At 44.9% G+C, this 27934-nt stretch overlaps 1 protein-coding gene and 1 long non-coding RNA gene across 9 annotated transcripts in view; one reads left to right on the forward strand and one right to left on the reverse strand.

The window, feature by feature from the left end:
• Positions 1 to 1556: 1556 nt before the first annotated feature.
• ADO (2-aminoethanethiol dioxygenase) lies at positions 1557 to 4658 on the reverse strand. Its single transcript, XM_069019081.1, has one exon. The coding sequence runs from the start codon at positions 4638 to 4640 to the stop codon at positions 3900 to 3902; it is 741 nt and encodes a 246-aa protein (XP_068875182.1). The 5' UTR covers positions 4641 to 4658; the 3' UTR covers positions 1557 to 3899.
• Positions 4659 to 4711: 53 nt separating this feature from the next.
• Positions 4712 to 27934, forward strand: part of LOC138112270 (uncharacterized) — a 57989-nt gene continuing 34766 nt past the window's right edge. For 4 of the 8 annotated variants that reach the window (XR_011151623.1, XR_011151622.1, XR_011151628.1 and 1 more), the window contains exons 1-5: positions 4712 to 4807; positions 5355 to 5495; positions 18237 to 22351; positions 23443 to 23594; positions 24271 to 24379. This is a non-coding gene — a long non-coding RNA (uncharacterized lncRNA). The remainder of the gene's footprint in view (positions 4808 to 5354; positions 5496 to 18236; positions 22352 to 23442; positions 23595 to 24270; positions 24380 to 27934) is intronic. The other 4 variants (XR_011151625.1, XR_011151627.1, XR_011151629.1 and 1 more) reach the window with 4 other exon arrangements.

Raw genomic sequence — 27934 nt, forward strand, 5'->3', positions numbered from 1 at the left:
CTGCGGGGCAGCCCGGCCCGGGTCTGCTGGGCGTACCGCACCGCCCCGCCCCGCAAAACCTCGGCGTGGAAAACCTGCGGCCCCGGCGTACAAACATTCGCTTTTGGGCGCGGGGATTTCCCTCGGAGACGAGAGACGGGATAATATTAACCAGGGAGCGGGGTGGGTTTTTTTGACTCATTCTGTTTTGTTCCGCGGTTACGATCCACCCCAGGCAACCTCCGCGAGTGGGCTCCGGAACAGTGAGTACCGCCGCCCCGACGGCCGCCGCTCGGGGGAAGCGGCTCCCGGCGGCGCGGGGCTGCGCGGGTGGCACCGCGCCCGCGCCCGGGGGCTCTGCAACGGCCCGGGGCGGCGACGCTCACCCCCGCGGCACAGCCGGACTGTTTTTGCTGAACCCACATGGCCGCAATATCGCGCTTTTTTTTTTTTTTTTTTTTTTTTGTAAACTTATTTTTAGTTATTGTTTTTTAAGATGTTATCCCGGCCTCGGCCCACCCTCGGGTCCTGCCATCGGTGCAGGGTCGTAAAGGCCCCGCGGGCTTGCTGCTCTGCCACACAGATCCCCGGTGTGGCCCGCACTGCAGAACTGAACTGCGCAGGATGGACCGCACCACTAATGCCACAGCCCAGCAGAGCAGGGCAAGGGGGTCAAGCCCTTGCAAGGGTGGTTCCCAGCCTCTGCTTGCCCAGGTGTTAGGTCCCGTTGCGCAAAGCCCCAGCAGCACCTGCCCTTTCTGTCTGATACACCCTGCTCCCCATCTTCTGGAACTTGTGCTGGCTTTTGGGGCAGCTGCTCTTCGCTTTGGACAGGCAGTCAGTGGGAGCTGAAGTGACATATCTGGTTCTGAATCAAGACAGCTTCTAAAGTTGGGCACAGACCAGCCTGTGCAGAAGCCATGCTCACTGCCCCACCATCCACCTTAGCAGCACAAGTAAGCCTTCACGTCCTGGGCTGCAGTTTTGCCACCTGATCCCATGTGGTCCTGGCCCCCAAGAGACCACAGCCTGCTGCTGGAGGGACGTCACACAGAAGCTGCGGCCTCTTTGCCTGCTGGGCTTCTGCAGGTACCGCCATGGCCTTGGATAACCACAGCTCAGTCACAGCCAGAGCATCTTGACCAAAATCGGTACCTCAGCTACCCAGACACACAATCCAAGGCTCCCCTTGCACTCTCCAAAATACTGTCTCCAGACATGCTACAAAGAAAAAACCCAAAAGCAAAAATGAGGTAACACAGAAATCGTAAAAGAGCTGAACTAAAGAAACTGCTGGTGACTAGTGTACAGCTATGAGAGCACCTCAGATCGTGTAGTATCAATAGTCCTACGCTCCTGTCTCTGCCTTGCAGTGAGAGCCAGCTTCAAAAGCAGCAATAGTGTATGGGCCTGGATTTGCCTGCAGGATTTGGGCTGAGAATCCAGTACTAAGCATTGCCTCCCAAGGAAAGGCCAGTCACACTGTTTGGAGTGTCAGGCAAAAGAAACTAGCACTCTGTACTGTAGTTGGCTCAAGGCTCTAATACTTGTGAAGGAAAGTAATGACTGGTCAGTGCTGAGATATCCTGTATTTATTCTATAATTCAGCAATAACAATTATTTTGCTGTTGTGAAAACACAATAACCAGGCTGTAGAGAAGAATGGCATTACAGACTTAAACCTTCTGCCTACAGATAACCCAGAACATAGGAAGTAAGTTTCAATTAGTGAGTAAGCAAGAAGTTACACAGAGGCTTTTTTTTTAAATGCATCTCAGGTTTTCGTTGCTATTTTTCCACTTTTAAATACTTTGATACTAACACCTTAATTAAAAGAAAATAAGAGGGGAAAAAAAGTTTTGCCATGGTTAACAGCACTCCGCAGAGTGACCATGCTGTCCTCTTCAGAAAGATGCATTATATATTGTCCGATTAAACATCTTGACTAGGTTTTACACATGGAGGAAAAAAAATTAAAAACCAAGCATGGGGAGGATAGAGCAGATGAGATAAAAAATGCTCACTGTAGCAGTTTGTTTTTCCAGTACAGCTGTTTGCATGCACCATGCTATCTTCTTTGTGGACTTCTGAAAAAGGATGACAGTCTTCATGAGCCTTGCAAAGAGGTAGAAACAGGCTGTAACACAGGGAGGCATTGCCTTATAATTAATGACTACATTCGATCAAGAATTGTTACACATTAACTAATGCTAAGCTGCAGGGGAATTCCAAGAAAAACAGGTAATCCAGCTGCAGAAATATCAGACACCTTAAAGTGCTCTGATAAATGGAAATCACCTGAAATAATTTCTACCAATTTTTCCTTGCAAAATAATTAATCCATGCATGCATAATGCTGACTGTATATTACATTCATGCTTTTGCAGGCCAGGGAAAAAAAAAAAGCAGCAATGCCGTCTCAGAATCATTTAAAAATTCACACATACAAGCCACTGTACAGGAAAAACAAGTCTGCTTTTATAAATACACAGAAAAGTGAAGCCAGTTGTGGAATGATTTCTGGAGCAGGTTGGTACATCACTTAGGAGGTTGCTACATTGTGTTTTTTTAACTCAAATTCTCACATCATGACTAAGATGGCCAAGGCTGCCCTGGCCTGGGTTTGTGGTAGGAAGTGTGCGTTAGGATCAACAGGCACAAGACCAGTCTCTGCAGTACAGATGGGGCATTTCACCTGTAGAAAAACCTTCTCCTGTGTTAGAAAGATTGCATCCCCTGCCATGGACAAACTGCATCTCCAGACCGCTTCCATCATACAAAGGCGAAATTCATGGTGTCTCTTCTACTCTACGTTTATTGAAAAGCCTTATGAAAAAGTAGTCTTTATAAATAGTATAAAGAGGGAAACTGCAAGGCTTCAAAAGCCTAAAGCGTTCACTTTGTCCATATAAAAACACAGATCACGCTTTGAAGAGAAGACAATCAGGTCAAATCTTATCAGTACCTAGGATATGCGCTGCTGCATATTGAGGGTTTGCAAATACGCCGTGTTTCTAGAATAGCTTCCACAACAGTGGATAGTTGTTTTTTCTCTTATGATGCCCAGTTTCTGCCACCTTCTGCCATCACTGCGTTAGAGGTTCCAAGCGAGGTTAATTAGCAGCTGTCTCCTTCTTGTTGAAGGAAGTATGCATAGATGCACTCAGTAATTCTCAGTTGCAATAGTGAGATCTTGTATGCGACACTTTCAAGAACTGCTGAAAAGTAACTCTGAACCTGACAGTGTCTCTTTGGAGCAGGAATTTCCTTAACTCCAGCCCTGGGGATTGATCACTGGCATTTACTGGAGGCTGTCCTGGCTCAGGAGTTGTTCTGGATTTGCTTTTTACTAGCAGGGTACAGCTCTTCTTCAGAATCACTCTGGAGACAGTCCCCAAAGGCTGTAGCCTGACCAACCCTCTTCCCAGACTCAGTGGGCACAGTCCCCTGGCCCTGTGGTGCCAGCTGGCTCTGGCAGTGGGAGCCCCTCTGGAAAATGCCGGGGCACCCTGCAACAATTCTTATTGCATTTACTCTCCCTTTGGAGCCTGAACCCCCCCTCCCTGATGTGTGGCCCTAACTATTTACACAGGATGCTGGAATATTTCCCCGACCCTTCAGCTGAGCAGCTTAACCGTGCTGCTCCCGCACATCGGCCCCAAGGACATAAACACGTTCTGGCGCTTTATTTCCCCCGACTCACGAAGCCCGCGATCAGAGGAAGACTCTGACCCACGGCGCTCCCGCGTAGCTCCAGCCAGCGCCGGCCGGCACGGAACACCGGGTCCCCGCGGTGCTGCTGTCCGGTGGGCTCGGGGGGCGGCCGGGCGGGGTGCGGCGAGCGGCGGGTTCCCCTCTCGGCGGGGCGAGCGCACAACGTCCCCAGCGGCCGCCGCCCGGCCCGGGCCGCCGGCGGCGACTCAGAGGCAGACGCGGGGCCCAGGGTAGGGCTCACCCCCGCACCAGAAGTCGGCGGCCTGCGGGGTCTCCACCAGCCACACCTCCCGCGGCAGCGCGGGCGGCTCAGCGGCCGCCGGCGGCCCCTCCAGCAGCCGGTAGTAGTGGCAGTCCCGGCCGTGCTGGGGGTCGTAGGGCGGCGCCAGGATGTCGAGGAAAGCGGCGGGCCCGTCCACGGCGTCGATCTGGTGGAGGTTGTCGGTGTGCGGCGAGAGCAGGCAGGGCGGCGAGGCGGGCGTGTAGTGCTGGCGGGAGCGGAAAAGGGCGCGCAGGCACGGCCCGCTGCCAGCGGCGGGGGGCGGCGGGGCGGCGGCGGCCCCGGCGGGCAGCGTGTCCATGCAGGCGATGCGCAGCGTGCCGTACAGCACCTTCAGCATACCGTTCATGCCCGGGTGGTCGTGCAGCGGGATGCAGGCGCCGCTCCGCAGCAGGAACACGCCCATGCTGAAGCTCTCCGTCTCGCAAATGTGCATGTAGCTGACGGGAGGCACCACGCCGGCCCACGGCGGACCCCCGCCCGCCGCCGCCGCCGCGGCCGACGGTCCCCGCGGCGCCAAGTGCAAGTCCTCGGCGCGCACCTCGTCCAGCAGCTGCTGCAGGCGGTGCAGGTTCTCCCCGAAGGCCGGGCCCGCCGGGCTGCGGAAGGTGATGCGCGCCTGCCGCGCCACCCGCTGGATCAGGGAGGCCATGTTGTCCCGGGGCATGGCGGCAACGGCCCGGCCTGGCCGCGGCGGGCGGGGCCCAGTGCCGCTTCCGCCACCGCCCCCCGGCCCGCCGCGCAGCCGCGGCGCCGCCGGGCACCACGGGGCTCGTAGTCCGGGCTGGGACCCCGCCAGGGGAACGCGGAGGAAGGAGGAGGAGGGCAGCAGAGGTGAGGGGGCGCGGGGGGCCCGCGGGGCCGGCCGGTTTCCAGAACTTGTGGCGGCCACCATGGAGCGGTGAGGGGAGACGGGCGGGCGGGAGCGGGCGCTCCCCCGGGGCTGAGGGGTCCCGCTCCCCATGGCGCTGGCAGGGGCACGGCTGTCTGGGGGGCTGCGCTGGGGCCGGGGAAGCCATGGCAATAAGTTGCCCGTGCCGCGTGTTTCCTCCCGCACCGCTGGGGGGAGGGGGAGGGTGAGGAAGCGCAGGAGCAACTTGTTACTTGGCTTGTAGTTAAGCTGTGTCAAACTGAGCAAGGCAGTGCAAGTACAGTGTCATGGACGTATAAAAACTGCATGGAGAAATTGTCTTTTGCCACTATCTGCTTGATATAACCACGCCATTTGGGCAAAGTTACCAGATTTGAGTTTTCTGGCACTGCCTCTCCCATTTCAGTATTGGGTCGAGGTCGTGCTGTACGGCACGCACTGTCCTTCATGCATCTCCCGATGGTCACTTCTGAGTGTGGTTGTGTCTGAATTCGTTATCTTTAACCACAGGTGAACACCGATGAGCACACAGAGTTCCAGATGCTGATCCTCAGAGAATCCACGTGTGACAGAAAGGATGGATAATCTTTTGGCTCAGCTCCAGCCTGGTGGAGCCTGCCTGTGGTTGTTTCAGGCTAATGTACAAAAAGGGTACTGCTTTTATTCTGCCAGGTTTTTATTTAATTTGCGTATTTGTGGCAACGGTCCTATTACCTTCTTTCTAATTGGCGTGGCTGGGGGTAGCAGATCGTGCCTAAAAATCCATGCTTTTAAAGTCAGAAATTAACCTGTTAGTGCTGGGATTTTTTTAAACGAGGTTAGGCTCTGGTCACAGAAATATACAGACTCATTCCACTTTGAGTTCTATTCCTTGCATGGGTTTGTAGCATTTAAGTACCATGGAAGGTCTAGGTTCTGAGAAACAGCAGAGTGATAATCAAATATTACTCCAGGGGCTGCAGCCTGCCAGGTTAAAAGTTTCATTTTAAAACTACGTAAACTAATGGATTTTCTTGATTTCAAGTTGTATGATATGCATTAAACTCAAGTAAGATATACGTGGCTTTACAGTATTCTTATACATTATCATAGAATGGTTGGTGTTGGAAGGGACCTTAAAGATCATCTGATTCTTGGAACATAGCACCACAGGCAGGGATGCCACCTGCTAGATCAGGTTGCTTAGGACCCCATTAAACCTGGCTTTGAATGCTGCTAGGGATGGGGCATCCACAGGTTCTATGGGCAACCTGTTGCAGAATCTTACCACGTGAATGATACACATTCTATATGAGTCAGAAATACAAGTGTTGTGGCATGTAGTTGTGGCCAAGTAGAGGATGAAATACTGATGCTGCAGACAAAGATGGCATCTTGGATCTCTTTTCCCAAAACTATTTCCTGCCCCCTATAAATAAATTTGGTGCACAGAATGCAAATTCAGGTTATGGCATCATTGCATCTCTCTCCACAGAGAAGGATGTTCATTTCACTTGCTGCTTTCAAGTTCCACCTGAAGCTACAAAGCATTGCAATCTTCAGCTGTTTGTTAAGTGCTAAGCAATTTGTTAAGTCTGCCCTGTGCCAGTGTTGGGAGCACAGGGTGAAGACTGGGTGTGTATTTCTGTACCTGGCAGGAACAGGTCTGTCTGGCAGGATGCTTAGGGTGAGGGGGCATTATTCCTCACCCTAAGGAGAGGGAGAATCTTTAAAGGCCTGTGAGCCTTCCTGAATGGGAATGAAGTGCTGAGGACACTGACAGTCTCATCGCTGTTGCATTGGGTGGCAACTGGCATTTTGTCAGAAGCTGAGGGATTGGAAGGCTGTGTTCAGTCTGCTCTTCTATTCAGCCCCCTTCACAGGGGCAGTCAGTTTAATTGTGGAGATGTGCACTGGAATTTTTGGCAGTACTGTTATCAGTGATAATGATAAATTCTTTATTGGCTACCTATTTGTGTCCTGCCTCAACAATTGCACTTCGCTTGCAAGTGAGTGCTAGAATACTTGATTTTGAACACACTGGTTCTTTTTCTATGCAGCACAAAAATCAGCTGCTTTGTGGAAACAAATGCTTGGTATTTGTAGTACAGTTGTGTACATGGAGTAACTTGCAGTTAAAGGAAGGACCAGCATGGAAAAGCAGGATCCTGAGCTTGAACTCAGCCTGTTCTTGCCTTGATGAGTGGTTTTGACCCTTTCAGTACTTATCACTCTGTAAACCATGAATCATAGGTCCTGCGTACAAGGACATTTATTAAGATTTTAAGAACCTCTTTGTGGGGACAATCCTGGTGCCGTGTTAAAGTGGTGGTGGGGTTTATATTTTGCATAATTGATCATCCAAATATGATCTCCAATGTTTTTAACTGCTGTATTGATTACATTTCTAACAGATACAGACAAAAATATATTAATATTCCAGTAAAATACTATATCACATTTTTTCACCCACATTTTGTCATTGCAGCAATATTTAAATAAACCCACAAACCAACCTCAACAGAAAAGCAAGCTGTCCAGCCGACTGGCAATTAAATTGACATGTCTTTTTTTCTGAAAGGCCGTATTCTTAGCTAGCCTCTACTATCTTGAGCACATGTGAGAAAAAAAATCACGGTGAAGTTGCTTGACTGGGCTTTGGGACTGCATTTGTTGGTGATGCAATGACTGAAGTTCAGCCCTGAGGTTTTATGATACAGCCAGTGAGCTGGAGGTCGGGTTCAGGTTATGGTTTCGGTCTCCTGCTGTGTTTGTTTTGTTTCTCCACACACGGAAAGAGAACGTGCTGGGAAGTGTCACAGCTGTTTTCTCCTGCTCCACCCCACTACTTTCAGTCTCCTCCCCTTTCTACCTGGACTACACCGTGAACAACTTCTTGCTTCTTTGTTGCTGTTATATATTACAACTCCCTCCAAGTTTGTGAAGAACCCCTGGTTAATTTTTGCTTTCTTCTAGGGGTTGCTCCCCACATCCTCCTAATTTCTTTTGAGAAGTTAGAATTCCCTGTAACCATCAGATAAAGCCATCTGTAGTGGATGGAAATGACAACTGCTTGTGTAGAAGGTCAGTTGTTACCTGTTGCTAAGTGTCACAATGTCAACAGCTGCAGATGTGTATTTATGTAGGACAAAACCCAAGAATCTCTGTCAAAGAGCTGCTTTTTTGCACAGTTCCTGCCACTGCTTCTTCAAAGGTGTATTTTTTTTTTTTTTTAATAGCTGCCACCAATGAAGGAGCTAGATAGGAATGGTAGCCAGAGGTGACTCAGATGAGAACAGGACTGAAAAGAGAGAAGGCAAACAACATGTCTGTAATGTTTGCTGGCTCTCCAGTAATGGCTTACGTAAAAGAAAGTTGGTTATCAATTATTCAGCAGAGAATTTATATATTAGTAGAAACACAGGGGAGTGCTAGATATAACTGCACTGAAATCAAAAGGGGAATTAGGTTCATATATATTCCAAACATCAAGCAGATCTATGTAACATTAGGACTCCCACCCACCTTTACCACTTCTTTACTGAGACTCATCCTGTGTTCCATTAACTGCTGGAGAGAGTCCAGAGGAGGCGACCAAGATGATGGGAGGGATGGAGCAACTCTCCTGCAAGGAAAGGCTGAGGGAATTTGGTTTGTTCGGCCTGGACAATGGATGGCTTAGGGGTGACCTAATTGTGGCCTTCCAGTACCTGAAGAGAATCTACAGGAGGGATGGAGACGGACTTTTTACAAGGGCATGTAGTGACAGGGCAAGGGGGAAGGGGTTCAGGTTGAAGGAGAGTAGATTTAGAGTAGATATGATGAAACACATGCTTACAGTGCGTGTGTTGAGGCCCTGCACAGGTTGCCCTGGGTAGCTGTGGCTGCCCCATCCCTGGAGATGCTCAAGGCCACGCTGGACTGGGCTTTCAACAACCTGGTGTAGTGGAAGGTGTCTCTGCCCGTGGCAGGGGAGTTGGAACTAGATGTGGTGATCTTTAAGGTCACTCCCAACCAAGGCTATTCTATGGTTCTAGGAACCATGTAATTCACCCCTCGCTGCACTCTTCATGTGCTGTAGCTCCTTAGTTAAATGCACTATTTCTATATAAAGCACATCATTAATGGGTTTTATTGACAGTTTGCTACAGAACAGCCTAGAGCAGGAGTTGGAGTGACTCAGAGTAGGAAAGGCTGTGCAGCATACAACTCCCTGTGCATGAATTTCCAGGGATAATGAGCCTTATTCTGATCATCTGAGTTCAGCTCCATCGACTTCATGCTTTGCCCTGGTGCAAATCAGATCTGTGCTGGTGTCTCTGGTGCTGCCCAGGTTAGACTGTGGTGATGGGTGCTATGGCCTTACTCCTTTTGAACTCACTGACTGTCTAGGGCTGGCCCTGGGTGTGAGGAGGAGGGAAGCTCCTCCCTTGCAGGGAAGGCCCTGTGTTTCTGTGCTCTCCCATTATCATTGACCTCAGTGCCATATTTACTTTTACCTGCTGTGCAATAGGTGCAGTATTAAGAGCACTTTTGTCCTAGGCTAGGGTGTGATTCTGCTCTCTCAGAGCCTGAGAGTTGGCAATAGGTAGCAGTAGGTTGCTCACTAACTCTAGGGTCCCAGAGGGTGTGAGCTGTGGGTCTGCCACTGCTTGTGCTATGCTAAGCAGTGATCACACACCAACTTTGGGACAACCTTAGTCGCAAGGACTAAAGTAATCCTGTTTCAGTGGCTTAAAGAGTTACTGCTGTGCCACTGAGTCACACTTGCTCACTCATAGCTTTCCCTCACTGCCAAAAATGCTTCAGCACAGAGTGTCTGGAAGCTAAGCCTTTCTTTCTCACAATCACGAGTGAGGACTGGGTATGAGTGTTACACAGGTGAAGCCATAGTAACTTGATTGCCTTTGGTTGTACATGTAATACATTATTTTAAGAACCATTTTTCAGCAAGAGAGGGAACTACTTAATTTCTTAATGATTTGGGGTCAAGTTTATCCCAGTGGGGATCTATATAGGGCTAATCAACAATGATAAATTTAAGAAGGAAAGAATAGCCAAAGAATATTTTTCAATGTAATTTTTTCATGGACAGACTTAGTGTTCAGCAGCAAAAGAGGTTAATGGTAAAACTTAGTGGGTATTTAATGGGATGGAAATTTCTTTCAGTGTTTTCAGATGTTTATAAGGTTTAGGTTAATTGGTAAATCCAATAAAATCATTCTTTGTCCCATAGGTAAATGGTCCGTGTTAGACTCCATGCCTCTGTGAGGAGGAAGGAAATTTTATTCAAGTGTTGAAACAAGTGAGGTGGACTGAGGGAAGCCGAAGAAAAAGGCCAATACCTGCAGAACTGTTACAGCCACCCGTGCATAATGTTGATCTCTGTTTGAGAGATCAACCAGCATCTGACTACTTCCAAATCAAAGAACATCAATTAGAAATCGTTGGCAATTAGTTAGTAGAGAAAAATCCAGGAAAAAGAGAAGGAAGAGATGCCAGTGAGTGAGGTCAGGGGGGTGTTCCAGAGAAGCAGCATGAAGAGGTGAGTTGGTGTGGTGCAGGGAACGAGGCAAGGAGGGAATAGGGAAGTTTGATTCCATGACATACAGCTGCAGATGAACAGCTGTTAAAGGGGACATACAAAGGCCTTTGGAAGATCGGTGCAGTGTGTAGGCTGGGTTTTGAAGTGTGGATTGAAATGAGGATATAAATGTTTTAGTTTCTTTAAGAATGAAGAGAGTAGTGGTGTGTTTGAGGACAAAGTGACAAGTCACAAGTTTGGAAATGATAAGTCTTTGCCAGAGCCATAAATGTGACCTTCGCTGGATGTGGTCTGATGCTCAGAGTATTTGCATGACCACGTGCCCTTTTTAGGGTAGAATACTGGTCAGTAACATGCCACTTCTGCATAGGTATAATTTAGGATGATTGAGGAAAAAACCAGAAAGTTATCAAGGTATAAAGGCAAGTTAGTTCAGAAACTAAACATCTTGATTTTACTTTTGCATTTCACAGCATGGTAACAGAAGCGTGGTAGATTTTTCTTGGAAAATTAGAATGAATTCCAGCAGAAACCGATGCAGAAACTCCACTTTTCCCTGAAAACTAGCCTCCGCTATTTCCCATAGCTAAGTATTTAGGGCTTGCAGGATCAGGGCCTAACAAGCCACACATCCTTCTTACTGTTGGCTTGGGGTTTTTCTTATCTCTAGGAAAACAAAATTCTTCATGTCTCTGTATTAAAATGATTGGAAATTGAACTTAGGGGGATCTAGCATGTGATTACTTTTTTTAGACAGGATTTTCTTCATAGCTGAATTGGACTGAGTTTTTTTTCCCTCACAAACCAGATGGTAAGTGATTCAGTACTTTTAGCAGTAGAAAAATGATTTGTTTTCTTTCCTCAGTAGTTGGTGTGAATGTACTTTTCTTTATCTCTTTACATATTATGTAAACAGACTTTACCAGCATTTTTGTACGTGGGTAACAGTCCTGATCCTGCAGAGAGCCTTGCACACAGGAGTTGACATGGCTCACGTAGAACTGTTTGCATGGACCTCATGACAGGGTCGTAACTGTATTTGGATCTTTATGTATGTACTTAAATTTACAACACTGTATGAGGATGCCAACACAATTTTAAGTCCACAAAACAATTGAGTAACTTTGCACACTTTGCTTTCTTTTCAGCTACCAAAGTCTCTGATCTCTTCTGCTATGTTCCTGTAGTAGACCGTAGTCCTTGTGGCTTTTGAGTTACGCTCAAAGCTTTGTCCTTATTATACAGTGTAAGTTCTTCCTGCTGTGCAGGGGGAGTGAGGTCTTCATTCATGTAACCTTTCGGATTTGTACTGGTGCTACTCCCTTCAGAAGGGATTGCAGTAACAGTGGCAAGTATTTGGGAGAATATTAAAAAAAAATTCACATGAGTACCTGATTTATCAAGGTTATCTGCATCTATATTTGTTGGTGTATACATAATGTTAAATTGAACATACACGTAACCCATGTATACTTGTGTCAGCACACGGGTGTTTGAGGCAGAAGGCTCTGAAGTTGATAGTGGAGTTACACTATAGGCAAATACTGCGTTACAGTATCCAGCGACTCATTCCCTACACAAGAAGGTGCAAACAAGGTTGTCCAAGCAGCCTGACTGATGTCCTTTCCAAGCAGTTAAGAGCTGTTATTGTAAATTTGCTGTGCTTTTACGCTAGCTTTACCTGGGAGTTAAAATGTTGAATGCATAGACTCATACTGCTGCTTTGAGATGATAATACTCCACTTCAAATACAGTGACCATGTTCTCTGTTTACAAATCTGACTGTACACAGCTGGAACAGAATTATCTGATTCTCTTCTTGGTTCTTGCCTCATCTAGGTATGCTCTGGTTGAGTCACTGGGGGATTGTGCACAGAGGAGCTGGCTGGCCCCTTGCCTTGTTTTCCAGGTTTACCAGAGAGTTAAAACCCACTTCTTAGCATTTCTCACTTGAAAAATGTGACAATCTTCTGCTTCCATGTATTCTAATAGGGAAAAAAAAGACATGTGAATTAGCATCAGAAATACTGTGCTGTGACACGTCAAGTTTTTCTCTTCAATTAAATTATTCAGTGGAAGGGTGTCAGAAGGGAGTCCTTGAAACTAGCACTGTTTGTTTGGCAGGGATCAGTAGTCAAGCTGGGGTGATTCACTGTGCCTTGTATTTGTGAAATAAATTACTTTTCCCTTTATGCAAGGAGAAGCATTTGTGGGAGTTTGCCTCTCAGGCTGTGTGGTCACACCAGGTGGCAGGAAACTGTGTCTGCAGGGCACATAATCCTGCGGGATGCTGCTGCTTGGGGTGGTGTGTGGGTCCAGTCTGAGGTCAGACTGCCTGATAGGAGGAATGAGAGCTTGTTTGGCTACAGCTGTGTGTGTTGCATACCAAGGGCTGTACCTCCTCTGAACCTCCTCATGGTCACAAATGGTCACATTTCTTATAACTGGGAATTGCTTTATTACATTACCAGAAAGAAACAGAAGCACAAAGCAATGGTTATGCACTTCCAACAGTGTGTCTGTAAAAGAGCAGAGCAGTGACTCCTAACCCAGCTGTTGTAGGCATGCAGAGCAGTGGGATTAAGATTTCTGTTCTCTCAGGCTGGCTGTGCATGCTCTTGTGCTTGTTGTAATTGACTGACTGGCAGCAGTGTGCTTGTTTCTCAGTGCACTTGTCCTGGCGCCCACTGCCACCCAGTTGCCTGTCCCTTGGTGGCCAGTTGTTACACTGGGAGTGTTAACCATGCCTGGGAGTGTGACAGTGGCTGTAACATGCATGGCAAAGGGGGTCCAGGAGAATTTAAACCAGGCTGATCTCCAGTCAGGAAGAATGAGCAAAATTTGCCCTTAGTGTGGAGGACACTGAAGAAACAGTGTTGGAGACCAGTTATCTGTTGACTCCTTTGGGTTTCAGGGAGTAAATACTGTGGAGAAAACTTGGCTCAAAGCTTTGAGAACCAAGTAATTGATGTAAGCCCTGGGTTACATAGGACATAAGTGTGCTTTTATAAGTACTGGAAGTACTGAAAACAGTTTCTTCTGGTTTCAGTTAATAATAGGGAACGTTGTGTACAGTTTGTTTGTTGGATTGGTTCATTTTATTGTGTGTAAATACACTGTAGAAACAAGTTTGTCTTTTGTTCAGTGGTACTCAGCTAGTGTGCTTCTGGTAAATCCAGTGAATTAAGGGGAATCAGTAACATGCTCTGGTCTGTCAGTGAAACAAAGTCCATTTGAAATTAAGGCCCTGAGGGATATGGTGACACTGCAGAGAAGTTAGAAGGACTGGTGAGCCAAGCTGGTGGCCTGTGGCACAGAACAGAAGCCTCCAGGCCGCGTGTGCCACAGGCACACAGCCCACGGGCAGTGTGAGCTGCCTCAGTGAAAAAGGAGTGGTGCTCTCCCACGTGTGGTATAAAATTCTGGCCCCACTGATCTTAATGAAAATGACGTGGTTTTGCATTGGGGCAAATGAGAGCAGAATCTGGCCAACTGTTAATAGCTTTTTGTATTTGAGGCTGAAATAAAGTGACTGTGTATGCAAATAATTGTGCAAGCATGACTCCTGAATGACTCCTAAAAGGAGAATTCAGTATTTAATTGTTGGAAATACAAACTGTTTGGCACAAATCTCCTGGTTTGGCTGAGCTGTGCTTGACCTGTGACAGAGAGAGCAAAGGTGATTTTAAGTCCTGGGATCCGAGGGGCCAGTGTATAATGTAACTCAAGGCAGACTCAGTGTGTTGACTGCTTTGTAATTACAGATGCTTATTTTGTGTACAAAACCAGTTGATTCATTATCTTTTATTTCCATTATCTCATCTCAATCTTTATGTGTGAATCTGAGCTATTTGAGTTCAAGGGAATGGCATATAACAAGAATTAAAAAAAAGGGGGCTTGATAACAAAAAGTTGGTTGTTCTGATACAAAGATGTTCTGATGTAACCAAAATGATGAAATTGGTTAAATCTATCTGCAGAATCTGAAAACTTTGTGAGAAGTATAAGAAGTTCAAAATAACCTTTCCTCTATCCCATGACCTGCATTTCTTGCAGTATTTTGACCCATACCTTGAAACAGGGAAAATTTAGCTCTTAGAATATAAAAGAGACAATTAGAAGCAACCATGATGCTGTAGCTTAACACTGTCACTCTTCAGCTGTGTTTCAGGAACCAGCTGAACTTCAGGAACTCTGCTCTTTATGCAGAAGTCTTGTGGTGAAGATGGCTTAAGCCATCTTCATTTTATTAAATTCTTAAACTGGTAATCCCACCATAAGTTATCAGCTGTCCTTATGCCTAGAAATGTGGCCATCCCATTTTAAACTCTACAGAGCAGAGGATGTTTTTCCTGGAGCCAAGATCTAAAAATGCTTTCAGCTTTCAAAGAGCCTCCAGTATTTGATAAAGTAAGTTTTACTTACACAAGCTAAATATTGCCACTTTCAAATACAAGTGTTGATGGTGTGGAGAGATGTGAAATTTTGTTGGGATACAAGTGTGAGCCCAGAGTTGATGGGATACATTTAAAAATGGCAGAAGTTACACTGGCTGAAAATCAGGTGCTCACACTCTGTTGACTTCACTGGAAGATGCACACATGAAGTGAAAGTACTGTGTGACCTAAAGATTCTGTTCCTGTGGTACATGAGGTTTTATAATACACAGAAGAAAGGAACCATTCACTTTTCTAAGTAATTGTTACAGAATGAGTATCTGTGATCTATTGCAGTCTGCTCTGTCTGGGGAATGTCTCCATTACTTTAGTGGAGTGCTGTGCATGCACAACAAGGAGGCTTTTTGGATGGAATTTGTAATGCAGGACTCATTAATAGATGATAGTGGATAATTTTGAAAGAGATGAGTACAACACTTGCCGCTCACCTAGATCATAGAAATAACTTGAGGGAATATGTTCACCAAAGTGAGATGTTCTCTGAAATGCTTGATAAAAGGTTACTTTTGCTTCTGTATGCTGAAAGTATACAGACCAAACCAAACAGAAAATGAGATTCTCTTCTTTTTAAATTTTATGAGGAGTAACTGTGAAAATTATATGGGTTACATGGATGTTAAGTAAGGGTCACCAGCGGAAAATCAGACCCAGTGCTTTGTGTGTTTGTCTAAAGGAAGTGGCATTTCCATTTTGTTTTTCAGTTCCCCTGAGGTCTTGTCTGAAACTGCATCAAGAATAGAGTCACTCATTCTCTACCACACAGAAAAATCACTCAGTCAAGTTCCCTGCTGATGTGTGTCTCCTCCCTTTGACTGTTTGTTGTTTTAGACACAGCTCTGTGGGACAGGAGCTGTTGGTCAGTGCACCAGAGCCTGTGGGCACTGCTGGAATAGAGAGAGTAGCTTTCCTTCTACTCTGCTCTTTGGGTGTGACTGAGGGCTGAGCTGGAGGTCTGGGGGATGGCTGACGTGCTTTTCTAGGTGAGCTCAGGGAAGCAGATGGATTGCATGAGGAGTCCTGCATTGCTCTGGCTGACTCCAAGTGTTGCTGGACACGTGAGAAATCCCAGAGCTTCTCAGCTCTCAGCCCAGTCTATGTGTGCTACAGCACCAGTCTCCAGGGAACTGAGGTTACTAGATTGGAGGATATGAGTTGCATTAAAAAGTCCCAGTCCCCAGGAGTTTAGGAGTGACAGCAGAATAAATACTTATAACTTGCTTTCATGTTACATGGCATGGGACTTGCTCTTCCTTGCAGATGACTTCTCCAGTGCTGTTTGGATGTGCCTGCTGCTCTGTGATTGCTCCTAAAGCCTTGATTTGACAGCAGCCTCTGGCGTGCTGTGGGCCAGCAGATCTGCATAGCAACAGGCCCGCCAGTCTTCCTGCAGAGAGTTAAAGGAGTTTTGGAGAAAATGAGTGAGTCGAAAATCGGCCGTTCTCATCTGTGGCAGTCCCCTGGTTTCAAAGTATCCCTTGTCTCTGGCACAGGTGGGCAGCAGGCTGGGGAGGAAAGCAACACAAGTTTTATTGTCTTTCCAATGCTTGGGGCTGCTGATGTTAGGTGCTGTAAGTGTAGGTTTTTAAGAGAAGACATGTAGGTGAGGGAGAAGCATCACTGTTAAGTGAACTGGAGGGATATTACTTTGACCTCTTGGAACACAGAGCAGGCTGAGGAAAAGGAATAAGATTGAAAGGAAGAAAATCCTCTTAATCTGGGTGATGTCAGCTTGTCATTGTCAGTTCGGTAGTTATGTAGCTGCAAGCTTACTGCTGCCTGCTGTGCAAGGAGCAGATAATTAATTAAAAGGCGTGGCAGAGTGCAGCATGCTTAGGGCTTTGAGGTGCTGACAAGATGATACCACCCGGCATAACTGCAGAGAGCATGTCCAACACGAGGTACGGTTCTGAGAACTGAAAAACCCGTTATCCAGTGTGTCATCCTTGAAGACAACATGTGGCATATGTCCTGAAACCTAAAACTTCCTTGCTTTTTGCCTCCCTAGCAGCCTCATACATGTATCCAGCTTCTCCTTAGTGTGAGCTACAAGGCGAGAATCTGTGTAACACAGGGGTTGGGAGAGCTTTGGGGTTCCCTAGGCCACCTGGCTGTGCAGCAGTCCTGTGCCTTGTGTCCTAAGAAGCACTGGAGCACCTGGGTAATGGTGCTGGGCATGGCAAAGGGTAGGGGCAGGTGTACTGCTAAGGTGTATAAATCCCTGGCAAGACTGAGTGCCTGTTCTGAGATGCAGAGCTGTGGGTCAGAGAGTGTGGGACTGAGTTAGGTAAGAGAATGTGAGAACACACTCACTATATGGCTGCTAAACAGGGAGCAGGAAAGGGTTTCACTGGTTTTGGCTTGAGGGATTAAGCAAGAAGTGATGGATCAGATAGAAAAGAATCTGGTTGGACTGTGGTATAATTTGTACAATATACTCTCAGCTTGCAATTTATCCCAGACCAGATTGTAGATGTTCAATAGTGCTTACAAACATCTGAACGTCACTGCCCAGAGCACTGACAATTTTCCTCCTCTCATTTGTTATACACACTTGCAGATTTAATACTTTTGTTTTGGAGAATACAGCACTTCACTGTCCTGTGAAACAATGCATCTCCTCTGTGATTCTCATGGAGATGTGGTGCAAAGATGTAACTTCCTAGCGAGAGACTGCTGAATCATTTTGGTGGTGTTCACGAATCTCTTCTTTGCTAGTAGTTTCTGCACTGGTCTTAATATCATTTTCAAAAGCAAAAATCATAATGTCAGGGACTTTTTTTTAAAAAAACTTTTTGTTGAAAAGACAATACTGCCATTATTTGTTGCATACCATACTGAACCCAACCTTCCAGCATGCTGCTGAAATGCTCTCCCAAATATATTTGTGTAGCTCAAGGTATTGACATCTATCCAGTCAATCCCTCTCTAGTAGAGGGAAGCTTGCTCACAACAGGGTGAGATACAGAGGACACATATTTGTCTCACAGGCTTAGGTGGGTGGTCTGATAATTTAAAGTTTAAAGCTTTCCTGTGGATCTGGTAACCTCTTGCATGGGACCAGGAAGCACTCTGAGCTGTCATGGGTGGGTGTGCAAAGGCTCTTCTACTAGCTGAGAGCCTCTGATATTTTATTGTCTGCCTAGGAGGTGGGACTGGTTGTTCATCTCCATCAGCTTTGCACCTCAAGTTGTGTAAAGAAGACAGAAATCAGAAGTAAGTAGGTCCCTCAGAATTGCCTTGTCCTTGGGAGAAGAGATGGCAGGTTGTAGTGAGGCAATGTGCAAGGCCTTTGACATCTTCTTAAGCACTGGCAAGGGCCTCTTTCTGGGGAAAAAGGAGTTGCTTGTGGTGTGAATATGCTCCTGTGAAGGTAAGGGTACTTATTCTTTATTTGGTTTTTTTTATTACTAGGTTTATTCTTGGCAAAGCCTGAAGCTGCTTGAGTTGTCTTTAAAACAGCACTAATCTTCTGCGGTCAACTGCAACTGCGGTCAGGGAATTGCACGAGAAGCGCAGAAGTGCCTTTGCACATTTCCTTGTTTGATGGGCCAAGTGTCCCTCTGTCACACAGATCCTGCCTGTTTCTCCAAGCAAGCACAGATCCCGCCTGTTTCTCCAAGCAAGCACACAACGTGCTCCAGCAAGCCCACTTCTGCCCTGGGAGGGTGTTTCTGTGTTATTTGTACTGCCCGTTGTGCCTTTCCTTTTCTCTGCGATACATCGCACGTTGCCAGCTGGTATTTGTAACATGTTCCATAGAATTCTAAAATGAAACTTCTTTGGAGGAGGTCAGCACGCTGTGCGGGACACATCCTGTGTGTGGGCTGCATCTGACAGATTCCTGTCACTGTTACCCAACAGGCTTGTCAGAAACGACAGCACCTGCCTGTGGACTGCCCTAACACACTGATACCAGCCAAAATGGGAAGTGTTAACAGTATTGTTTGCCCCTGTGTGCTCATATTTGTAGACCCTCTGCAGTAGGAGAGACACAGTGTAAATATCTGGATGGATAGTTACATGTTTTGGAATAATGATACCAGGCACCATTCAGTTCTGAGCAGTCAATGTACATTTATTGCAATAGAAAACAGTACAGAAGGTTGCTTAAGAGTTTTCCAGTTATCAGTGACTTTCCTACCCACAGACAGGTAAGGAAGTAACCTGTCTAAAAGTTTTGTCATTCTGGAAATAGTGCCAAAGATCAGATCTTCCTGATCTATTGCTGGGAAGATCTGTTCTCACACTTATGCCTACATGCTAGAGATTTTTCTGTTACATTTCTTTTTTGTGATGGATGAAATCACTTTTTTGTATCATTATGTAAGGTTGTTTGACTCCTTCTGCCTGTGTTGCAGCCGTTAGTGCATTTCACATGTCTTATTAGCACTTCATAGCAGTGCCCAATAGAGATTCTCAAAATAGCCATTGCTTCACCCTTTCTCTAAGCTTGTCTGCATTCCAAGCCACTTAATTTTCCATGTGGTCCACTGTTAGCCTCCCATTATAAATTATCTGATCTCTTAGCTCAAAGTCTAAGTTTTCTTATTCTCTTCAGTGGAACTACTGACCACAAGTTTAGCAGATCCAGGTTGGTGTTATACCTGTGAGAATTTCCTAGTTACATGATTTCTACTTATTTTGTAAGTTTTGCAAGGCTTTTTGGTTCCCTGCTGCCTTGATTTCAAATACGTGACCTTGAAATTGGTTGGTTTGAACATGACTTTTATTTTCATTTGCAGTCCCCAGAGGATTGTACTTGCAGCATTGCCTTGTGACTGTGCTGAATTAAGAGCCAGAGCCCAACTGAAATTCCCAGACTAAAGGATATGATAGTTTTTAGTAACCTTGGTGCCTTTCTTATGCTTTTTTCTAAACCATGCCTTTTTGCCTTGTGTATGATCAGTGATTTTGAAAAAAGTAATTCCCTAGTTACCTATTACAATTTAAGAAAATAATGTATCCTCTTCCCCTTTATGTGCACTCCTTTTCCTTCCTTTGGTGTTGTAAATTGATCATCTCTTTCTATTCTTATGGGAAAACATTTAATAGTCACAATTTTATAGACAACACTGTTAAAATTGAACACAATTTTATAACAGCCTGGTACTCTGCCTGTAGGAACTGTCAGTCTGAGCATGGCAAAGTCGGCAAGTATGAAGTGTAGGCCAACAGCTAAGGAGAAGAAGGGAACAGAGTTACAGATACTAAATAAAGGATGACACAAGAGGAAGGACATAGGATGCTTGGCAAGAGAGCCCCAATGATATGGGTCAGCTTTACTCCCATTGAATTTGAGTGTTATCCCAAATTTATTGATATAGGATATCCTTCCCAGGGGAGAGATCTTAGCCCTGAGAGCAGCATGGGATAAGGCTCAGAGCACAGAGGAGAAAAGGAGACACGAAAGGACAAAAGGAGTGAGAAAAACAGAGCGAGTGAGTAGAGAGAAGAAAAGCAGAGGGATTTGGAACAGTCTGGGGTTGGGCTGTGTAAAGGCAAACTGGGATCTTGAGCACAAGAACTTGAATTTTACCTGAAAGTAGAGAGAATAACAGCATTTCTGCTCTGCGTTAGGTCTGCATTTGGAATTTCAAGCTCTGTTTTGCTTCTGGAGTCCTTGGTCTTGCACAGTCCCATTACAGCGGGGGTGGGCAAGGCAGGTTTTAGTGAGAGTGAGTTTCCATCCTTGGGCAACTGCACCAGTCATGCCTTTTAGTAAAGGTTAGCTGGTGGAACTAACAGCAGCTTTTTTGAAAGCAACGCTGAGTCTACCATAGTCATGTTTTCCCCAGCCAAGCAGAGGCACTGTGTAGAGAGCTGTGTTTGATGGCACCTGGGGCAGCAGAAAGGCACACAGGTTATTCTGCTGCTTGCATGACTCTGGAGAAGGTGGAGGTGTCCCTGTGCCATACTGGTACACAATGAAACTGTCCTGAGAGCTCTGATTAGAAGATGAAGTGGGATGCTATAAATAAGGTAACTTACTGACTGAAGAAAAACTAGTAATGAGCTGAACAATTAGGTTATCTTTCACCTTTCTAGATACTTTAACAGCTAAAGATTTAGAATTAATCTAAAAGAAGCAGGCAAATTAATTTGAAGCTGCTTAAGGCTTCCTGATTGATTTATGGTACTCTTCTGGAGGAAGAGACTCCTACTTGAAATTATCTTAATCCTCACTTCATTATTTTTACTGGTCAAATTAGTTACTGCCTTTGTCAGAGATCATAAACCCTCAACAGTTCTGATAATATTTACTTATGTTTTCATTTCTTGAAAGGTGAAGATGTGTAAAAAAAGAGGAATTTTGGTGGCAGTTTGTTGGAATGAGGAATCAAAGCACATCTTAGTAATATACACGAATCTAGAGAACATAATCTGAAATCTTATATGTCTTTTGATGTTTGCACTTGTTCCACTTGTGTCTTGTCTCTTTTTCCAGTCATAATTTCAAAAATGTCAGAGTAGCCACAACAGAGCATTTCTCCTGTTCCCACCTGTACTCTGTGATGTGAAAAAATAATGTTAGTACACAGAGATCTTAACTTCCTCTTGAATGCATCTGGATGATTTTATTATGCAGTCCACTGTGCCTGTGATCTGTCTGAGAGCAGCTGGGGATGAGCATTGCCAAGATATTGGACTGGGCTGCTGATAATTTTGTGTATTTCAGAAAACTTGAAAAACTAGATCAGTGAAACAACAGTCGTTAACCACAGCCTCACCATGAAGACATTAGGGTGGCCATGGCTTTACAAAGTATCTTAACCAGCAATCTTTCATCCTTTGACAAATCTTTTCTTCTTGAAGGTAACTGTGGGTGGTCTTTCTTTGTTCGATTTCTGTAAATTTGGTACATCATTTTCTAGTTACGCAGCTGATTCTTGTGTTTATGTGAATGGCTATTTAAAAAAAAGAAAGATCAGATGTTTGTTGTTTCATTTCAACATAAATCAAACTTTGTACTCACATAGCAATTCTAGTTTAGCCCCAGGAATAGCTTTAGTATTGCTAAGTGTCTGGAGAGTATTGACTACAGAGACATGATTTTAAGCAGGCTATAATAGTTTCTACAGCTGTTAACAGTTCTCAGAAGAAAGGCAGTATTATTCATCGGTGTTTAAAATGTGCATGACTTGCATTGCACAGAAGTCAGATTGGGAGAATGTCAGAATTTTTTTTTCTGAAATTCTGCCAGGAAAGTCTTCAATAACTGGAGAAATTCTTTTCACTGGTGAAATCAACATGCAGCACATTGTGTTATTATACTTGCTTATAGCTCACCATGAAAGTTGTCTTTGTATGCGTGGATGTACGGCTTGTACTGTTTTGTTTTTATTTATTCTGCATTCTTTATTATAATGTTCTTTCCTTTTTTCCAGACCAGAAAGATTGTTATTGAGCCTTCCACAAAGCTGAAATAATGCTGTGTGTTAAAAAAATCTTAACAATTTGAAGAAGTTATAAAAATTTATAAGTTGACTGAATACTTTGGAAATTTCTGCATATTTTAATATAAATAGGTAATGCAAATGTTTGTTCTTTGCATTTAGAGGTGGGTCTCTGTTTTCTAAAGGTCTTGTATATAAATTTGATACTTACAATTACATTAGAACAAAACGAGTATTTTCTTCAGATTGTATAATACGAAAAATGTATCCACTAAAGACACAGAACGTACATGGTTATCTCTGAATGTCATATAGTCATGAAATTCAACATAAATAGCATCAGTTGTTTGAATGACTTCATTAAGTGCATTTAGGGGACTGCCTCTTGCAGTCAGCTGAGGTCCTTCCATTCAGTTCTGTGGGTCCTGGGTTAGCCCACAAAGAAATGCTACAGTAAATGGAGAGAAAAGGACATGATTTCTCTATAGATAGTGTGGTTTCAGATTGTACTGGTAGAACTTACATAGAAATTCAGTCACATAAAATCTAGGAAATCACAGAAAATTGTGCTACTTCAGATTAATTTGGCGTTAATTATGAATTTGAGCTTTATTCGTAGCTAAAATCATAATAACAGGACCAGAGAGTCCAAAAGAAGGAAAGGAAGAGTAGAAATAGGTAAAAGGGAAAAGGTGAGTGACAGAATACTGGCAGATGGGCAAGGACCTAAATGATGACAGTTTTAATGACTAGTCCAAAAATATAACCGTTCAAACGTTATGATCCTCTGGAGGTGCTGCTGGCTGGGTAAATATCTGAAAAGACAAATGTCAAGCTGCTCTTTGGGGGGTTGGAGGAGAGCAAAGTAAGTTGTACACCCAACACAAAGTTGGGTGATTGTACAGAGTAGAAAAGGTTTGTTAAGTTTGCCTGGAGGAGAAAGAGTGTCTGACACTCCAAGGCAATTTCTCCACAAGTGACTGTAGTAGGAAGTAGGAGTGGACCTGGAGAGCTGCAGGTCCCCTGGCCTGTGCACCGTGTGCAGCCTGTGTGCTTTGCCTGTGCTGCTGGGGTGCCTCTTCCAGCTTAGTTCCGTCTGGAAAGAATCTGGGACTGCACAGTAAGTGTGGCATTCTGGCTTCAGAAGCACATTGCTGCTCCAAACTTTGTTGTAATGGGAGGGGGTAGAGGGAGTACTCAGAGTGTACTATTTCATGTTGCAGGTGCTGGCAGCATGTGGAGCTGAGAGCAGTGTAAGCCCAAAGGACTAGGACACCAGAGGAGGTCACCAGGAGCTGTCGTGCCTGATAAGCCCTCCGGGAAAGAGAAAGGGAGAATGATTGATTGCTTGATTGATTGATGCAAGCCTCTGTAGGTAAAGTTGGTGCCTATCTGAAGTCTACTGTGATTTAGTATTTTAGGATGGATTCCCTCATGACATATTGCCTGTGAAATTTTTATAGAGCTAGATTCACTTCATAGCACCAGCTCCATTAAGAAGTGTGCAAAACTCATGCACAACAGTCCCAGGCTTCTGATTGTGCAGTTTTCATAGATATTTTTCTCAAGACATCCTGGAACATGCTTTGCTGAGTTGGAAGGCTTCCTTGGTCATTGACACCAGTGCTATGAAATAACTTTGCTGGTAGCTGGCAGTTTGCTCTGTAGAAAGATGCTTATGATTTTCAAAGACTGCTTTCCAAATGGAATCACTATGGTAAATGAACCCTTTAAAGCTTACACTCACAAAACTGAATTCAGTTCAGGGGAGTGTTGACTCTTCAGTCTTGTGAGTCACTTCCACTGTAACATTCTCTGGAATCATTCATTTTTGAGTGTTTGAGATGACTGGTAATGTGGAGTTATCATAGATTCAGAGGTATTTCCATGTTCCCTGTCAATGTGCCACTTCATACCATATTCTCACAGAGACTGTTATATAAAAGTACCGTTTTACAGAGTGGGGGCACAGAGAGAATAAAGGATGTAGATAAGTCTGTGTAAGGAAATATGTTGCAGAACTGCTGATCCTAGGTTTCCTCATGTTACAGTGTTAACCTCTGGACCAGCTCTCTTGTTCTGCAGCACAGATTCATCCCCTTTTGCTGCAGCTCCTGGTCACCCCATCTAGCACGAACGAAAAGGCTGCACAGCATTCAGGTGAGTCTGGAAGCTGATAGGATTCTTAGCTTTAGTGACAGCATTACGTCAAATAACGTGATGGTTAGCTGAGACAAATGTATTTAGTGCCTAAGTATAGTGTGTTTCTGTATGCCAGTACTTTGGAAACAAGGAAAGTAAAAAATGTATGGTGAGGTTGTTGTCAAGAACTGTTCTTGCTACAAGCAATGGGCACAACACTTTGGCTTTTAAAGTTTGCTAAAATGATGTGCTGGTAAGATTTTGGCTTGTGAAAGGCGAGGAAATGCACCAGCACAACACAGACATCGTTACTAGATCTTATCAGCAGTTGTGAAGACACATTTTAACAATGTTAAGATTTTCCAGGCCTCTTTCAAAATGGCTGTGATGCCTCGCTAAATGCGCCCATTATCTGTCCAAGAGCAGTTGGCTTTAACTGCTTCTGAGCAGTATTTCCTTGGAACCTCTCAGATAACTAGAGGCAATCTAGAGAAATCTGAACAGATCTCTACTTAGAAACTGGCCATGTTCAATCTGTAAAGTATGTAGATGTTTTTTTTTTCCTCGGGGAAAGGCTGAAGAGGGCAATAGGTGCAGGATGTGGAGGGAAGAAGCAGTGCCCTGACCCTACAGCATTTCTGCATGTTGAGTCAGGGAGTGACATTTAAACAATTCTCACTGCACCCAATATAAAAAACTGTGGTGCAGATCAAATTGCTGGCGGTGCTCTGAGAGAGATGAAGAGGAAAAAGATCAAGGCATGTGCCAATAGGTAGCCTCTTTTATGTTTTAGATGTTGGGGGAGCTTACCAGCAAGCTAAATGGGTCTTTAAGACCTCTTTTTTCCCTTTTCTTTCTTTGAGGTAATGAATGGCTCCGGACTTTCCATCTTTAGAGCTGGTGGTTTCCACACCACAGTGATTCAGCCAGCATGAACTCTTGACCAAATCCCAGCTTGTTTCCTGGTTTTGTTTTTCTAAAATATTTTACATTTAGCAGGGCCTGAAGGCCTCCCTACTATGTGACAGATTAAGGAGAGCCATGGTCCTTCTTCTGGCTAGCTCTCCAAGGACAGCTCACTGTTCTTCTAAAAACTTTGCAACTGAAGCAGTTAAAAGGAATCACTGAATTTTGAGTGAGACTCAGACTGAATTCTTACATGCTTCTGGCTTTTTGATGCTGTGTTTTTATGTGGAATTTCCTTTGAGGGTTAATAAGGTCTGATTTTTATTTGAGAAATATGTTCTGCCTAAAATGCTCTAAGTTTAATCAGTGTGTTATTGCATGGGAAAATCATGTACATTTGTTTACTTGCAAGATAAATAGATTAGTATTGCCAATGATTTCAGGGGATAGTAGGTTGTTAAAATAACATGGAAGGCCTTGTTCCTTTGCCTTGCTGGATGTGTTTTGGTGACTGAATTCTCTGGGGTGCCCTGTTTACAGAATATGCTGGTGGTTATCCATGTTGCCTTGTAAGTGGTAGGCTCAGTAAGGACTTAGAATAGCTTGGCTCTGGAGTTTTAAACACCAAGGGAGAGAGATGATAGACAGGAAATCCACAGCCTGGGAAAGCTACAAATCAAAGAAATGATACCCTGAAAATTAAAACTTCTGAGTGTTAACTGACTTCATGCTTTGCAAAATCAGGAATTTCACTGAAGAAAAGCATTCCAGGCTGCTTTTGAGAAACCTGGCGCTTGCTTCAGGTGACAGAAAATATTACTAAATTGACTTCTTGAAGAGAATCCTTCAGGATACAGTGCTGTCACTGTATTAGAGGGATACGGCCACAGGTGGGACTTAGTTGATACCTGAGCCAGCACAGACAGCTGTTCAAGCAGTGCAAGGTCCCAGATTAGCCAAGGCATAAATGCTCCATTGCAGCCTCACTGCAGCTCCCAGGGAAAGAGCCCAGGCCTTGTGTGGTTCAAGCTGCTCACCCCAACCTGCTGAAGACCAAATTCCCATCCTGAGGACCCTGATGAAGCTGTGACCATACCAGCTGCTTCCTCTTGGCTCCTGGGAAAGGCCTCTGGCTGCCTGTTTAGCTGTGTGTAAAAGCATCTTTCAGCCAAGAAAGTGTGAGTAATCTTGCCCAGCTTCTTGGTATTTCTTGGCATGGAGTTAACCTCATGACTTTGAAGGAGGTTTCAAAGGACATGCATTAACCCAGGGATCCAGTGCTTCTGGGGGTGGGTGAGGCATGAATGGTGAGGGCATGGTTAGGTTGGTTCAGAGGTAGGAGACAACACCTCTGCAGGAGGATAAGGAATTACTGCTTCCCCTGAGGGTCAGGGGTGAGTAAGTAAGGCAGACGTGGACCTCCGTATGTGGAACTGGGATGGGGAAGGGAAAAGCCAGGGGCTGGGGAATGGAAGTCTGACAGGAAGCTGGAACAGATCCAGGGGTTTCAAAAGATACTGAGAGAGATGACTGGAGGGGGCCTTGGGGTCAGTGGTTGAAAGAAGGGCACCATGCACTTGCAGGACTACAATACAATATGTATTACCCAGTACCCACTTGCCCCTACAAGCAATAGAGAGATTCCTGTGTGGGTCTGCAGTTTTGAAAACATCTATTTATTTTGTATACCTTCATAATTAGGAGGCACATTTAGGGCTTATCTACTTGGGGAAATCCCTGTAAAATAGGTTGGGTGTGAATTTACAGCCTACGTAAGACCCAGAAGTAAATGCAGTGTAAATTCACACTTCAGCTTACTTCACAGGAACTCCCCCGCAGAAACAAACCCTCAGAGTCACCTCTGTACCTCAGTCTGGTGCTAAAAGTGAGTGGAAGCTTTTCAAGATGTGGGCCTCCAGTTCCATTTTTATAGCTGGGTTTTTCTGTCTCCTGGGGCTTTTTGCAGCTGCTGTAAATCACTGTCGCTTTGCTGAGGCTGGAGAAGCTGGGCCACTTTGCACTGCTCAGGATCTAACCCTTTGCCTCAAGTAACCTTTTATTGTCAATTGGCTAGAGGGTATTTTCCTTTTTACTGGCTTCATTATTAAGCTTGTTCATTCACTCCCACCACTACCGATGTCTTTTTTTCTTTTTTCTATTTTTCTCCCTGTGAATTTTATGTTGTGTCTTTCCTCCCATGTAATTTCCTAATAGTGAACTAGTGACAGAGTGGGCTGCTGGTATTTAATCTTGTGGCTGGAGAGGTCAGGGTGTTTTTGATACAGACAAATACTCCATTACAGTAAACTCACAGGAAGTTTCCTTTTCAACCTGAAAGGAGAAGGAAATGCACTCTCCACCAATGGGCTTTCAAGAATTACTTCTGTGAGCTGAACTTATACTAAAGGCCAATTTGGTAATGTTCTATGAGCAAGGGGAAAAAAAAAAGAGGGAGACGTAATATTTTTTCTTTCTCTTTTTGCTGAGATTTGGCTTGAGTCTTGGCTCCTTATCAGATTAGGGTCCTGTAAGGAAAACAACAACCTTTTGCACTGTGAGTTGTTGAAGAAATGGATATTGCTGATGTCCAGCTAAAAGAACATAAGGATTTAAACCTTCAAAGTTCTCTCTCTGTTTCTGGTGTTTAGGGAAACTTGCTTCTTGGCA

Source organism: Aphelocoma coerulescens, chromosome 6, assembly GCF_041296385.1.
Source record: "Aphelocoma coerulescens isolate FSJ_1873_10779 chromosome 6, UR_Acoe_1.0, whole genome shotgun sequence".
Taxonomy (NCBI): Eukaryota; Metazoa; Chordata; class Aves; order Passeriformes; family Corvidae; genus Aphelocoma; species Aphelocoma coerulescens.

Bases quoted from the DNA above. Each gene is read 5' to 3' on its own strand.
- ADO (XM_069019081.1), bottom strand. From the start codon at position 4,640: ATGCCCCGGGACAACATGGCCTCCCTGATCCAGCGGGTGGCGCGGCAG.